Raw genomic sequence first — 17,041 nt, 5'->3', positions numbered from 1 at the left:
ATCCACCCTTCAATGCAGGGTATTTTCCATTTTTGAGCCTTGATAGCTGGGTTGATACCCTGGGCATTAAGAAAGAATCTTGTTGTTAAGGCAACAGCTTCATTGCGTTTCTTCAGGATCCGCACATCATGCCTATTGTTATTGTTGTTGCTACTAAATGGCAGTAGGAAGGGTGTTTTTCCGCCTTGGGATGGTAGTAGAGGTTGGATACTTCTCTGGATTTCTTCCGCCAATGATAATCGGAATTATGTGTAAAAGTCATTTGCAAATGATTTTTATACTTAATTTGCATTAGTCTGATTCGGTGTCTCTCATTGGAGTGATACTTCAGGAATGAATATTATTGTATGATGTAGCAATTTACATGAGATAAAAAGACTTGCTCACTCCATTCCTGTTGTTTGCAATTATATATGCACACGTACGAATACATATAGACGTCACTAAAGTCACTAAGGATACTAGTCAGCACCAGTATTGCTAGAAATGAGTGTCAAAACAACTCAAATCCACAGAAACCACTTAGTAATTATAAAGATAAGTGCTTTGTGTCGCTTTTACTTTAGTGACGTCGATATTTCTGTCTTTCGGTTGTAAACTGCAAATAAGTCACCATTACTTTTTAAATATACACACAAACACACACACACACACACACACACATATATATATATATATATATATATATATATATATATATATATATATATATATATATATATCGTATGAATGGCTAACCTACGAAATGGTTGCTCACAGACGAACAGTACTGGACATAGGAATTTTGTGTTATACGTGCATACCGTGTGTCATAATTAAGACACAATTTCAATGTTTTATATTTTTTAAATACGGTGACACACACACACACACACATACACACACACATACACACACACACACACACACACACACATATATATATATATATATATATATATATATATATATATATATATATATATATATATATATATATATATATATATAAAAATATATATATTATATAAACTTCTGTTAAATTAAGTTATACTATTTTATTCTGTTTTTTTCTCTTTATCATTTACAGTCTATGAAGTGATATCTTCGACCGAGATGACAGTAAATACTCTGATTTATTCAATAATCCACTCGATATTGTGATTGGCTGGTGCTCTACATATGAACATTTTGATATATCTACATTGCAACAAGCAGAAATAATGAGCAATGAAGATTCCAAGAAGCGTCTATTGAATATCTTAAAATGGCTCGAGGATTACCAAGGGAGTAAGTCCCAATCAGATCCTCCATCATTATCAATAGATCTTGGTAATTCATCAAGCCATGGGGAGTATTCCATGGATAACAAATTAAAGCAGTGCAAGTCTAACCCTGCATGGAAAAATCCGTGTCTAGATTCTCCGCCAGCAATTGTGAAAAGCTGCGAAAATATGAGTACTTCATCATCGTCATCTACGTCCGATACGAGGATGTGTGATGAGAAAATTAATTGCGCTTTGGCTAATGACAGCAATATTTGTGAATTGAAACACTTTTCAGTAATGAACACTGATTCTCGGCAGATTACTGCTAATACTAAATTAGGCTTAGAATCATATGATGTACAAAATGCAAATACTTCTGCATGCCCAAAGGAGAAAGATAAGTTTAGTTCTAGAACCTTTTCTGCGAATGGTGATCTACCGCAAGACAGTGCTGATGAAATATCTGAGAATCTCCAATTTGCTGCTGCTGCTTCTTCTACTGCTGCTTCTGCTGCTGCTACTGGCAGTGGTAAAAGTGGGGATGATGGTGGTGTTGGTGGTGGAGAAGATGTGGCTGAAGAAAGTATAGATGTTTCGAATGTTGAAGGCAAAACACTAGATCCTCTAAAATCACCTGACGATGAAAGTCAAATGATCTCTAAATCAAAATCGGTTCTCACGAATCAAAATGACGAAGAATCGATTGCTAGTATTTTTGTACAAGATTTTGGTGTTAGTAAAACGTTAAAGAAACAATCACAGGAAAAAGTTGTCACAGAAGTTGACAGTGATAAAATACCTACTGAACAAACATGTCACTCTGAAAATTCAAATGAAATTCTTTCCGGAGTGTCTGGCCATCTTTTTCCAGGAATTGGAAAAGTATGTCCACAGGCTACCTCTGACACACCTTCACATTCAACTGGAATAAATGATTCATCAGTCAATGGGAGTGATAAAAGCAAACAATACGACTCACCTCAGCCTCTTATTCAGTCAAAATATTCAGTCACACCAGAAAATAAGCACATCAGTTCCAACTTAAATCTGAATGATAATCCACAGACTGTTTTAAATTATAAGAATACCAACACTCAATATTTAGGTAAAACATTAAACGTTGAGAGCGATTCTGTAAGGAACTCCAGTTCTGACTCTAAACCTTCAACATTCAGTATCGTGGAAGAAACTCAGGAGGCAACAATAAAATCAAGCCAGATACAAGATAAGAGTTTGAAAGAAGACTGCTGTACTCTTTCTTCATCTGTGAACAGTACTGACGGAAATAAGGCACCAGATCAGAATGCTTTACTTGGTTCGGATGAAGTGATGATAAAACATCCAGAACAAGCTAATGACAAATTTGTTAAAACAGGACCAAACTTTAGAGATAAAGAGGAAAATCCTGCAAAGCATTTGAATAAGTTTTCCACAATGAACACAGTAATGAATTCTCCATTAAATTTATCAAACCCAGCCGGTGAGGAAGCTGATATTTACAGAACAAGAAATATGTCAAATTACCCTTCGGCTTATAATAGCAGTCTGTTCAAGAGTTCGTTCATGAATCCTAGACCATGTTCCAGCAATGATGATCGTCGTCAAATTCCAGAACAATGTTATCAAGAATGTCAGCCATTATATTTTGCAAATATGTCCATGAACAAATCTTCTGATATACAGTACATTTTTTACCCTAATTCAGTAAACTCACAGTCTTCTACGCTTTGTTATTCTCCCCGATTCCAGTATAACTCTGTAAGCAATTACATCGGCAAAAGCAACGATGGCTTGGCCACGTCATCTAACATTTTCAGTAACCATCAAAGGACCAACTTCAAACCTTTTAGTTCTCCCTATATGGTTTGTTTGCAGAACACTCCATCGGTAACATCTGTTAGTGAGGAAAAAACTAACATAAACGGTATTCGCGGATTTATAGAAAATTGCCAGTCTCTACAAAACTCTTATGTAAATGTACCAGAAATGAGTAATCAGGATCAGTACACAGTCTTACAGAATGCAGTTTTACCATCACCTCAACAAAGGCAGCAACAATTATATCCAAATATGTATAATAAAGGCAACCAGTCAGATTATTTGGTTTATAAGACAAATAGATTGGCTCACAATTCTAATAATTGCATTAAGAACTTTAATCAATTTATGTCTTCCCAAGAGGTTTATTCTCAAATTGATAATTCCACTGTGAAATATCCTAGTAATCTTCATAATCCAGACTTTTTTCAATCTAAGCCACCGACTAATGCTCGATCTATTCAGTGTCCGACTGCTGATAGCAGTGCACAAAACATGTCACATCCTATTTCAAATGTAAGAACAGACAATGTGACATCACCAAAACAATATTTGACTCAGGACAACTTACAACCAAGAATGGAACCCTTATCACAACACAGTAGTATTAATGAAAGGTTTGATTCCAATATACAAAATGAGGTTAAAAGCCATGCTGGAATCGACATATATAATAAAACGACTGGATGCTCTGTAAATCCTTTAAAAGACAGTGAAATCAACAGAAACAATAGCGGGTATCTGAAACCAAACAATTACATACAATTTCACTCTACGGCAAACAACACGTTTAGAAACCCTTTCAATACCGGCATTAACGCAGGCAACTCGCTCCCACAATTCCATCAGCGCCATTATAACTCGGAAGTTATTCATCCGGACAATTTTAGAGACATAATGGCATGGATTCCAAAACCTCCCAGAAATGTCCCTTGTGATCCAACTAAAGTTATCAATAAAGAAATGGGAAACACAGCAAAAATACCTTACCAAGTCCAACCACAAAAGTGTTCTAATTTATCGATGTCTGAAATAAAAAAGAATGACTACATTTCTGAAAATGGTCAGTATTTGCAAAATCAAATGTACAACATCAGTCAGCCTCTGCTCAGCCAAAACATGGGGCACTACCAAAATCTTGCCTCTGGTGTTAGCTCTTCAATATTTAAGCTGCAACATCCTGTAAGGTATACCCAGCCATCAGTATCAAGTGAGCGTAATGCTACAGAAACGTCTACAGAGACAATGCAAAATGAGATTACTCAGTGTTTTCATACGAGTATCCGAACTCCAGTCGATTCTTCAGGATCTCGAATTAATTACTTTGGGTCAGAATATTCATCTGGCCTTAATGGACTAGCTGATAATAATTTTCAAGCCGTAAATGTAAATGAGCCTTCAAATGCTCAGCCGATACAAGACTCGAAGCAGTGTAGAGCAGAAAATGTTTTACAAGAACTAACTGAATCCAATTTTTGCTTTTTAGATAACGGCTATCTAAAAGAGAGTCCAAATGACGAAGGTAAATCACTTTCAGCATTTAATGGAAAATATGATGGATCTAAGAACGGTCAGTCTTCTGACATGATGAGTGATGAATCCTTTTTGTTCTCGGATTACGACCCAGTCTTCCTGGCTAATTTACTGACCAATGATTTTGACTCCTTCAATGATTACAACTCTGCTTTTGACGAAGGGTTCGAAGATGCTGCTTCTGTAACTATGACGAATTCAGTTCAAACTGAGAATGATTTTATAGAAAATATTGTTTCCAGCTTTGAAAGTGACACACGTAATCCCGATAACATTATGGTTCTTCAAAATTCCGACAATAACCAGCATATTAATTTGTCCAATATTCAAGCAGCCTCCGATACGTCTATATCTGTTACGTCGTCATCTACAAACGATGATCAGAAATCAAATTTTCACTATGATAACCAAATGAAATATTCTACGTATCCCAATAACAGCTTGGGTTCGTTTACAAGAAAACCAGTTTACACTAGTCAGTGTGCAACAACTCAAGGTGGAATTATTAGACAACGATATCCAAGCAAAACAGCAACTTACCAGTGCACTCCAGGACAAACTATATACGCTGCAGATATGGTTCCACGAATCGATATCGACCCGCATGCTTCAAAAAGAAGGAACCGATCTACTGGGTCTGTAAGGGGCTCGTCAGCCGTGGTTTTGGAGGAAAAGAAAAATGTTTCATATGACCCAGAAGTTACAAAAAGGTTCTCGGATCGATGCGCCTCGAAAACAGCTTATCAACTTGCTGAGTCGATCAGTGAATGTGAAATCAACAGAGGCAGATGTGTAAAGAAATCTCGAATCTCCAAAGAAAACAGTTTTAAAAATGACAATGGCTCAGAAACCAAGATTGATGACACGTCGTCGATGTCTTTATCAGTTGATAATGGCGGATTTAGCAACAGATACACCGATTATGTTAATGAGCGTTCTACGGAAATACAATCCTCGAATACTGGTATACCTTCTAAATCTGTAACATCAAACGTTGAAAAAGTACAATATAAGACCAAAAATGTAAAAGAAGTTCCTCGAAGACCACGCGGAAGACCGCGATTAAGCGAGGAAGTTAAAAGAGAACGGGCAATGAAAAGAGCATTGCAAACAAAATTTGCACCAAGAACTAGAATTAAAAATAGCGCAAAAATGAATGGAAAGGAGCAAACAGTTCAGCAAATTTGTAACCCGACAAATAAAAATCGCAGTTCAGAAACTGATTTGAATCTTTCAAAGGATTCCCAGCAGCACAGAAATGAGGCAGCCAATAATAAAGCTTCGCAAGTACATTCTGACACCATAATTGTTACACACGATAGTGGACATTCTGAAAACATCGAAAATCCGGGTAGTTCAGTATTTAACGAACAAGCAAAAGAGAAAAATAATGAAAGTGAAGCGGCACTACTGACACCAAATTTAAATATAGATCTTTCGGAGACACCGTTGCAATTGACGAATGAAAAACATTTAAAAGAAAATGGGGAGAAAGTAAGCAAAATGGAATTGGAAGAAGACGGATGGTTTGATGAAGGTTCAAATCTAAGCCAGGAGGAACGGCAGATGAAATCTTATCTTGAATTGAAAAAGAAGTTAGACAAGCGACAAAAGACAAATAAAGCACCATGGAAATGTCCATATCTCCAGTCTAAAACGAAAAATGAGGAATCTCGGCGAAAGTTTTCCAAGAGAAAGTCTGTGTTAAATTACTATGGATCAACGAAGGGGTGGTATTCCGAGAGAAATTCCACTAATTCGAAAGAACCAATCGATACAAACGAAGACAGCATGCACGGCCTTAATAGTTCTTGTAGCACAGCTGAAATGCAAGAACCTTTGAAACTGGCTCTGCCAGCTGAAGACAAAATGTCTCCAACGAGTAACAATCTTAACTCTAACGAAATAATGAGTACTTCTAACAGAAATGAATTGTCCTCTATCGAATTGCATGGAATAAGTGCTTCAGAACAGACAAAACAACAGAAAATATCTAAAACCTTAAGTGATTTGGCGAAGAAGCGCCAGCTAAGCTCCCGGTCTTCTGTTAGACAAAAACCACCATTGTCTGAGAAACAAAATAGGAGTCGAAATTTAAGTCATAATTGCAAAAATAAAAGTTCGTCTCCGATTGCTATGATCCACCCATGCATCCCTTTACCTATTTATCCTCCTCCACCTCCACCTTTGTTCAAACTCCCTCCTCCACCACCGCTTCGAGAGAAAAAAGTTACACCTCGAAATGTCAACCCAACAATAGTCGAAAACGCGAGACTTTGTTATGAAGCCATTAAACATCAATTATCAAAAGCTGAATCAGATTTTGACAGTTTTCTCATCAGTTACGCAAACATTGTTCAAGGTTTGCAGCATTGTGGGGCAGGAAGATATCGTAGTATTAAAGAAATTTTACTGAAGACATCTGAAATGAAAGTAACAATTGGCGATAACACATCGTCTGAAAATAAAGGAGCTGAGCAGTCATTAGTAACAGCAGAAATTTCAGAAAATGGGGGAGAAACAAAAGGTATGACTCGTGAAAGAAGTAAAAATAAGGTTTTGTCGGATATAGATGCGCTAAGCACACAAGGAGATTCGTCCGTTAACGATAAGCCCCTAGACAGGAATGAATTCACTGACGATTATACTGAATTGGTCAAAATCATTCTCACTAGTCGTGCTGATGAATACAGGAACATAAAACTTGTGATCAGTCGTAATATTTGCGGTGGTACTGATATGAAACAAATAGTGAACAAAAACACAAACCAAGCGGAACTAGAAGCAAAGAAAGCAAAGCTAGCAGCATATTTTGAAAATGTGGGTAAGATGGTAATGATGGAAGAAAAATTTAGAAATAAACTGACCAAATCCCGTGGTGCAGGAAGAAAAAGAAGGAAAAGGTCTATCAAGAAATCCCTGGGTAGTCAAAAAGAGAAAACATCAAAATTTCTAGCGAGTTTGAATTCCGACGAGATCGAAGGACAGACAGATCGCCGAGACATTGCTTCGAATCGGAGAAAATCTGATTTGGAAGAAAAAGCCTATGCTGATCATGTATTTGATACGAAGGTCTGTGACAGGAAGTATACTTTATCAGCAGGTAAACTGAAGAAAAATAGAGTTGGTAGACCAAGGAAAAATACCACCAGCGAAAGTCCTGGTGTTTTAAACAAACAATGTAGTAAGAAAGAGGAAGAGAAATACTCTGAGAAAGACGAGTATGTGGTGGAATTATCCTCTTCTAGTGATGGTGGTTTCGTAGAAGAAAGCACAGGGGATTATATCTTAGGTTTGGGGACAGAAAGTGATGACGATATTTTATTCAATTCTGTAAAATTTCAAACATACTTTTCAGAGAACGACTCAAAAGGTCCTGTGGAAGAAGAGAAAAGTGATTTAAAAGAAAATTCTGTTACGGAAAACTTTTCAAATGTTGTGACCTCTACTACTGAAATTTGCAAACAACATGAATTAAAGGGAATAATCCCTGACTCACTAGAACATGCATTAACAGACGGAACAGATGAGATTGGATGTAGTAATTCGAAACTTTCACCTAGGAAGTTAAATACCAGAGTTTCTAGCCGACAGTCATTGACAAACAGAAATAGAAGGAAAGTGTGTTATGATTTGTCTTCTGTAGACGGGAAGAGTAGTAAAACTGACATCCAGACGGATCCCTCTGCTAAAGAACATGTTTCTTTTAAAATACGCAACCAATCGAAGATTATAAAACCCAAAACAGCCGTTATTCCGAAAGAAATTCGTCAGAGAAAACTCGTTATGCATTCACAGAAAGTTAAGCAATCAAAGTTGCAAAGAAATGCAACGAAAATAGATGATAAGCCAGTAAAAGACAGCCATCGCATGAAAGATAATACAAACATATGTGAAAACAATACGAAACCTACAATTATCAGAGATACTAAGAATGAACTTAAGGCATTGAAAAATGTCAATCCAATAGAATCTTGCGCGGATGAAGATATAAATCTCACGTATGTCGATAGTGATACTGAAATGTTCGATACATTTAATATTAATTCCGTTAAAAGCTGGAAAGTAAAGAAAGAAAACAGAAAGCTAAAACGAAAACACTCTCAGATAGATAATTCTATAATCTCTATAAAATATTTTAATTCTTTAAGCACTCGCTCATTGGTATCAGATAACTCCTTCGGAAGCTATTTCCAAAAACAAAATGCTCAGAAAAGAAATATGTCATTTAAAGATTATATTCCAAAAGTAGGAAACAACCTAACAAGTGATGATGATGAATGGATGGTGGAAGAAGTTTTGAGATCAGATTCAAAAGAAATTTCTACGGATGCTGATGAAAACACACCAAGAGCAAAGTACGAGAGAAATAAGCGAACAAATATTGAAGGGTCAAGAAACATCGACCTCTCAGTTCCAGACCTGAAGGTTACTGCAGAAAGCAGTGAACATTCGAAGAATTGCATCAGTAATTTCGGGGAATCGTCGAATAAATCCAATGAAAGAAAAAACTCAATGAATCTAAAATTTGTCCAGAAATCTTCCAAATCTGGGCCACATGCCAAAAGGAATTACAACCGGACACTTCAGAGAGAAAATATTAAAGACGTTAGCGTCACAAAAGTAACTAACTCAACAGGAGTACTGAATATTTCCGAGATGGAAAATGTGGCATCAGTTATTGAAAATGTGGCATCAGTTATTGAAAATACAGTTGATGATAAGATAAAATATGATAAAACAAACATTGTTTGCCAAAGCCAATCGACCAATGATAACGGAGCAAAATATAGTCGTTTGTCATCTAAATTGACACCAGAAAGCAAAAAAACGAATTTGAGAAAAGGAGAAGTTTTGAAAATTCAATCAATTAATTTTGAAAAAGAGCCTCTTCTTATTAAGACTGCAACACTTTTAAAGGAAGAAGAAGGCTTTAAAACAATTCATGAAACGAAAAACATATTTGATATGTTGTATCAGACGGCTGCAACAGCTGGCAATGAGACTTCTTTAACAAATCAAATTGAATCCATGGACAGTTTAGAAAGTTCTAGCAGTAACTGCAGAAATGGTCAATATTCGAAATCTGATGTTAATTTATTAAAGGTATGGGACTCTAAATCTTCCAAACTTCCAGTACTACCAAATCGTTTGAAAACTGCTAGATTAAACGCTGGTAATGATCGGAAAACTTTAGTAGTGAACTGCTGTAGACTGGAGAATAATTTAAGCAATTCTTACTCGTTACAGTCTTCCGAATGTACAGGTAGCATTACCAACTCTGACACGAAAATGAAACCAAACTTCGCCTGCAAAGGAAAACTGAAAGATAATTATGTCTCTCCGAAAGATCGGCGTATAAATAAAAAAGTTTGCTTCTCACTAGACAATGACGAGGAGGAAGCAAGTTCAAGAAAAAGCCGTAAACTGAAAATTCGTGTAAATGAATCAAATTATAAATACAGAGATTCTAAAACAATTTCTGCTGTGAAGACCACAAAATCTGGAAGAATTTCAAAGAAACTTTTTAACATTAACGAAGAGTTCACACACAAAGATTCTCGAATTAAGAAGTCGGACTCTTCTACACGGACTTCAACTTCTAAAAATCTTGACTTTCATGAAGGTATAATGCACGTAGATGTCGTATCAGATGCAAGTAGTAATGATAATAAATCAACTAGTAAAGTTAATCACAGTAATACGGAAAGAACCTCACGTAGACAGAAAAAGCGACCCCCACTTATATGTGAATACTGTTCTAAACAGTTTACGAAACCTTCTCAGTTATTATATCACACCCGTAGTCACACAGGCGAACGACCATTTAAATGTGATGTGTGTGACAAAGCGTTTGTATCCAATTCTCATCTGTTGCGACACTCTCGTACACATTCGTCGGTAAAGTCACATATTTGTGATACATGTGGGCGAGGTTTTTCTCAACGTTATAGTTTGATGACGCATGAAAATATACACTCGGGCATCAAAAGCTTCAAATGTCAGAAGTGTTCGGTAACGTTTCGAACTCATGAAAGCCTTGTTAAACATGAGAGAAAACATTAAGGAGCGCTGGACTATTTGCTTTGTAATACTGAGTCTCTTGTCACTAAGTTTTGACGTCAACTTCCATCGAAGTCAAATTTACTGCTCATTTTTGCAAGATAGATAAAAAAGAAAAATACTAAATAATATAGATGCGAGTTAACGTAATTCCTCTAACTATTTTTATCCTTTAAAAAAGAATATAAGGCTTTCTGCTAAGTCGGTAAAAATTCAGTGTGTATGTATGTATATATATATATATATATATATATATACAGTAAAAAAAGTTACGTTACAGGATTAAAACTAACTGTATTAATGTTAATGAATAAACTTCTTGTTTTTGCTTGTTTGTTTTTCTAACCACTACTTATTGAATCATCAGCTATTGGAGTGGTTACTTCGCAACCTCTGATTTAAATGCATTTCTAATATGTTTCTGAGCAAAATAGGATTTATAGTTCAAAGTATGAGCTTTTTGATTTTACCAAACTATCAAGTGCGGTTTATTTGTAGAGTCGAAGTGTGTGGGAATGTTTTGCAGTATTTAGTTATGTACTGTATGAGTTCAAATACCACTGCAGTCGATTTTATTCTTCATCCTTCAGAAATCAATAAAATGAAGTACCACTTTTTTTTTATTTGTTATTGAGAGGAAAAAAACAGACTGGCTTTGTTATCCTTAAAGTTTTTTTTTTTATGAATACACAGTCTTGGACACTTACCCCAGACACTTCAAATTGTTTCTTTTGACTGTTTCATTTTAATGTATTACTTTTAGTTCTTATATATTTTTATTCAGTAAGGCTGTGGAGTAGTAGGATCTGTGAAGTGCTTCATATCAATACGCCTCGCTTATTCATTGCAATGAGTAAAATCCTGCTAGGTTTGTTAAAATAGTTCCAGTGATATATTGCGATCCATTTAATTGATTGCAATCATTTCCCTATGATGTGTTGTTTTGAGCTTCAGAAATAAATTAAGGGATGTGCATTGGTAAAATGTTTGGAGCAATATTTAGTTTTAGTTCTTTATGTAATGAGTTCAAATTATGCCAATGTCAACTTTGCTTTTCATTCTTCAGTGATCGATAAAATAAAATGCCCGTCAAGTATTGGAGTCGATTTAATCGACTGAGCACTCCCGCTAAATTTCAGGCCTAGTATCCATGTTAGAAATAATTATAATTATTAGCGAGAAAAAATACCTCTGCAGTATTTAGTTATGTCTCAGTACGTCCTGAACTCAAATTGCACACAAGTAAACTGCTTTTTATCTCCCACCATAGTCGATAAAACAATGTACAAGTTCTGGGGTTCATATAATCGACTAACTCTTTCTGCAGATATCTGATTTGATGTCTATAATAAGCTATTATAATTATTAGAGTTGTAAAGTACTGGAATCAACAGAAGTATCGAACTAAAAGCTTTGCTATAATAATTCTGTTGGGGTCGGCTTTTCTCACTATTTCACCAGGTTTGATAAAATAATTACCCAAAATGCATCATATCAATATTATATCCTATAATCTTTTCCGAAAGAGACAAAGTCAATTATGTTATTTTGATATAAGTTTTATTTGTTTATAATTCTATCTGTTTTATTTCATTTTTCATTTAATAAATTTCACTATGAGTATGATATATAAATGGAAAAAAAAGTGTATGCCATTTTCTGTCATGTGTATCTCTGGTGTCGGTTGCATCTGAGATGTCACGCATTGTTTTACTTGAGTTCCTTTGCTTTGTTATTTCATTTTAACTATGTATAAAACAGTTCTGTTCAGTTTTTTTCCCTTCAGCAGCACGTCTTGAATATATGGCAAATTTGCATATGTGTACCAAGAGAGGAACTGCCCCTCTTGTCTACTCTTTAATATGCCAAAGTTTACATCTGTACTAAAAGAGACAGTGTCTCCTTTGTCAGATCTATATAGACATTTTCATACAACAATTGTACATTTATATCAATAATGGCAATTATGTCTTTTGTCTGGTTTCACTAGACACTTTAATCTCTGAATTTTCAGTTTATAACAAAATCCTATAATTTTTCAAACACTAACATACACATATACAACCACACCACATCAAATCACATCACTGCACAATACCAAACCATACAACACAATCACACAAAGAATATACACGCATGCACATACACATATGTACACCTGCATACACAAGATATCTTTACATACACATCAACAAGCAGACAATGAGATATGCATATAAACATATTTACCCCAAAATACATATACACTGCTTACAGACAACTACAAAAACACACATCTACTACATCTACAGACATATATATTACTCTCTAGGGACACACACACACACACACACACACTATAAAAATGTTTTTCAATGGTTCTGAAGAGCAATTAAAGACTATTAAGTGACTGACGTGTTGTTGTGTGTATTATTGTTGTTTATCAATTTCGGTCACCGGGCGGAGTCTTCCAGGTCACGCAGCCAGCACCAGCACCAGCACTTTCAATATGAATAGCGTGTTGAGTGGCGGCCAAATTGGAGACATTATTTATCAGGTAGGCACCAAACGACGTACGCAAAATAATTTTTTATGAAATGGAATTGGACATCAAGAGCAACTAAGACCTAAATCACCTGTCAGCTGCTCTCAAAGAAAATGGATTTCGAATTTAGAATTTTATAGAAAAGTTACTTTTTATACCTAAGATCTTTGTTAGAATGAAAGATGGTAGCTTCTGTCTTACAGACTTTCTCTGCGAAACAGTCCTCCTAGATCTACTTACATCAGTGAATATAGATTCTACTAAAGTAGAAAAAAGGTACGAATATTTTTAACCAAAGTAATTTTCATAATTACAAAAAGTGATCTAAGGGAAATAACTCATAAGAACCAATAGTATCAATTTGCTGCTTAGCACCAGATCAGCATTAATGGAACCGCACTGAAGATTTTGAAGACTGATTAAAAGCACTCCAGCCGTGACTATCCTGTCTCTGCCATGTTTGTAGGGATGCCAGTGATTGCATAATTTAACGTCTTGGATTTTGTTATTTCTGGTAGGTCAAGTGTGCCACAAAGAGGCTCTCTCGTTGGCTTTAATTTATATAACCCAAGTAGATTGTTTCGTACTAAATGTTCTCAGCGACAGTAACGACCAAGTGAAGATGGTTTTACGTGGTTCCTTGACTTCCTGGAAATAGTACCCAAATCTTCCGCCAATCACTCGCTGTCCTTTAAAAAATGTAGGACACGGTGGAAAAATATAGTCATAGATACGGATATGATTAGAGATTGAACTCCTTTGATTATTGCTCTGCCTATCATAGTTAAACAACAACAATAATACCAAAAACAAACTAATAAAACAATGACTGCAATAATACCAACAACAATAACGTAGGGAAACTCCACATGGTCGCTTGACTTGCAAGAAACAGCAACCAAATTCTCTTAAATTATATTCTAGTCTTAGAAACCATATCTTAGGTAGTCTTGGATAATGTAGTATCAAGTACGTGTTATCTGGAAAATAGAAATTGGAGTGGGCATTGCAAGAATATTTTTGATCATAAGTTTGTTCAATTAGGAGGGACCCAGGGTTAAAAAATGTTAACAAGAACTTTTGAGGAAGCCTCAATGCTGTCTCTCAGTATTCTAAAAGTAGTAACTAAAGTTCCCTCAGATCACACCCAACCGTCTTCAAAACAACAATGGGAAGAATACATTTGATAGTGTAGTCCTAGATACATTATGCCTGAAACGAAAAAGAAAATGTCTTTGATCATGGTGTTGCTGGAGCAAGCTTGACCGAGTACGAAACAACAGCAACAAAATTATAAGACTACTTACCATAACATCAACACAATCAAGAAGGTATCGAGAGGTACTAGAAATAGCAGCATAATCTCGTTTAACTTATGCCCTACTATCTTAAGAACGCAAAGGATTGTGTGATTTTATAAGCATTGCGTCTGAAAGAAAAATAAAATGGTCGTAGTTTGAACATCATTTTTTAACCTTTCCTGGGGTTAAAAAATACTAGGACAAGCAGTACTGAGCTTGTCATAGTCAATTTGTTAGGAATATCTGCCAAATCTCCCTCAAATAACACCAAAATGTCTTAAATAATGAAAAAAAGATACACTCGCTGATGTAGTCCCTGATATACAAAAGTACCAGATGGTCGCGGCTAGAATACCTTTAACCCACAACTTTGCTTAATCAGGACTGATTTGACCCTAAATAACAACACACATAATAACTGTAACAAGAAAATATCACCTACAAAATCAATAATAACGATGAAGGCAATAAACAGTAGCAAACTGCCATTCCGTCCGTTACGACGTTGAGGAATTCCAATTGATCCAATCAACGGAGCCACCAGCTCGTGAAATTACCGTCCACGGACACGCGTACCCTTCACGTGGTTCTCAAGGAGATTCGGCGTGACACAGGATGTGACAAGTCTGACCCTTTGAAATAACAACTTATTTTTGCCAGCTGAGTAGACTGGAGCAACGTGAAATAAAGCATCTGGCTCAAGGACACAACGCGCCGACGAGAATCGAACTCACGACCTTGCGATCATGAGCTGAATATCTGAACCACCAAACGACGTGCCTTCACTTAACAGCGAACAGTATTATATAAGACGCAAATTTAGATGTAATCAAAATAAAACATCTACATCAACAACAGCATTAACAATACCAACGATATTTAAATATTTCGGTCGGTTATTAACACGAAACGAAATAGTTATTCATTAATTTGCATATAGTGTATATATTAGCATATGTTTACATATTTACATAAAATTATAAACGGTTTCTCAAAGTGGGCGTTGGTTCAGTGAGTTATTTTTTTATTGTTTTGCTTTTTATTAGTTAGCATGGGGAGGGAGAAGCGATGCTTGTTCCTTGTCTTCTAACTTCTTAACCAAGCGAATAGGTTTGTGGTGGAGGAGGAGTCGACTGGAAACGAGATTTTTAAATGGGGTTAATGCGGTTAATGTTCAGTTTGAACGTTTCAAGGTCGCAAATTGAAAGGTGGGGAGGGAGACAGACAAAAGCATTAGCTGAAGAGAGATTTTTAGAGAAGAACAGCTACAGTTCCGAGATCAAAAGGTGAAAATGAAGGGAGGACGTACAATGATCATTCGAGAATAGATAAGGTTCCCGGATGCTCTCTGGTAATGTTACAAATGATATAATAACAGCGTCTCATACGGCTATATCGATTTTTTTTCAGACTAACAAAGGTTGGTGCTTCAGACGGGTAGCGTAGCGAGAGTGTATGCCTCCAGGGGCAGCCCAAGAGTTTGCCCCCATAAAAGCACACTCGCTGAGACAGACCACCTCCCTACCCGCTGGTGTCGCCGTCACCTCTACCTCTACTTCTTGCTACACTACTGTGCAGACACTAGATGTTCCATGACCAACATTGAATCAATCGGTTTGACTGAAAATTCGGTACAATGTGCAGAGATACGGGCCTCTTAGTTGTGAACAGAAACGGTATAGTGCAGTGGTTCTCAGCCGGGATCCATATTACCTTTGATGCACCATATGACCCTTGGAGGTACATATTAGATCTTTAGTCACTAAAATTTATGTGCAATAAAGTGCTTTTTATACTTCAACAATACACAAAAGATTTTAATTTTTTTGTTTTCATACAATTCTTTGTAATCATCTCCGGTAGGTTCACCGTCATTAATTCTGCGATTTTTGTTTGTTTGTTTTTTCGGGGGGGGGGTTCAATAAAATAGTTTTTAACTGTTAATGGTGTTGCTGTTGGCACTCCGTCGCTTACGACGTCGAGGGTTCCAGTTGATCCGATCAACGGAACAGCCTGCTCGTGAAATTAACGTGCAAGTGGCTGAGCACTCCACAGACACGTGTACTCTTAACGTAGTTCTCGGGGATATTCAGCGTGACACAGTGTGACAAGGCTGACCCTTTGAATTACAGGCACAACAGAAACAGGAAGTAAGAGTGAGAGAAAGTTGTGGTGAAAGAGTACAGCAGGGTTCGCCACCATCCCCTGCTGGAGGCTCGTGGAGCTTTAGGTGTTTTCGCTCAATAAGCACTCACAACGCCCTGTCTGGGAATCGAAACCGTGATCCTATGACCGCGAGTCCGCTGCCCTAACCACTCGGTAAACTTTCCTCAAGGTGAACTTTCTTCACGATGAATTGATGACGGTGAACTGATGGCAGTGAATTGATGGCGGTGAACTTACCTGTAATCCCTAGTAATGTTTAATTATAATACAATAGAATTTCTTCTAATATCGAATGACTATGAGGTCCACTCGAATGAAATAAAAATCAAAAGTTGACCATAGGGAAAGATGATTGAAAACCACTGGTGTAGTATTTTCTTTTCTTTGCT

General features: G+C 36.4%; 1 protein-coding gene across 5 annotated transcripts in view; it reads left to right on the top strand.

Moving 5' to 3' along the window:
- LOC149134382 (uncharacterized) overlaps nt 1-13,788 on the top strand; it is a 37,543-nt gene extending 23,755 nt beyond the window's left edge. For all 5 annotated transcript variants that reach the window (XM_089356421.1, XM_089356419.1, XM_089356420.1 and 2 more), the window contains one exon: nt 1,070-13,788. In XM_089356421.1, coding sequence (XP_089212547.1) covers nt 1,203-10,664 — 9,462 coding nt within the window. In that variant the 5' untranslated portion in view covers nt 1,070-1,202 and the 3' untranslated portion in view covers nt 10,665-13,788. The remainder of the gene's footprint in view (nt 1-1,069) is intronic.
- The last annotated feature ends 3,253 nt before the right edge of the window (nt 13,789-17,041 follow it).

This window comes from Octopus bimaculoides, chromosome 8 (genome assembly GCF_046866305.1).
Source record: "Octopus bimaculoides isolate indiv1 chromosome 8, ASM4686630v1, whole genome shotgun sequence".
In the NCBI taxonomy this organism is placed as follows: Eukaryota; Metazoa; Mollusca; class Cephalopoda; order Octopoda; family Octopodidae; genus Octopus; species Octopus bimaculoides.
This window is presented reverse-complemented; position numbering and strand designations above follow the sequence as displayed.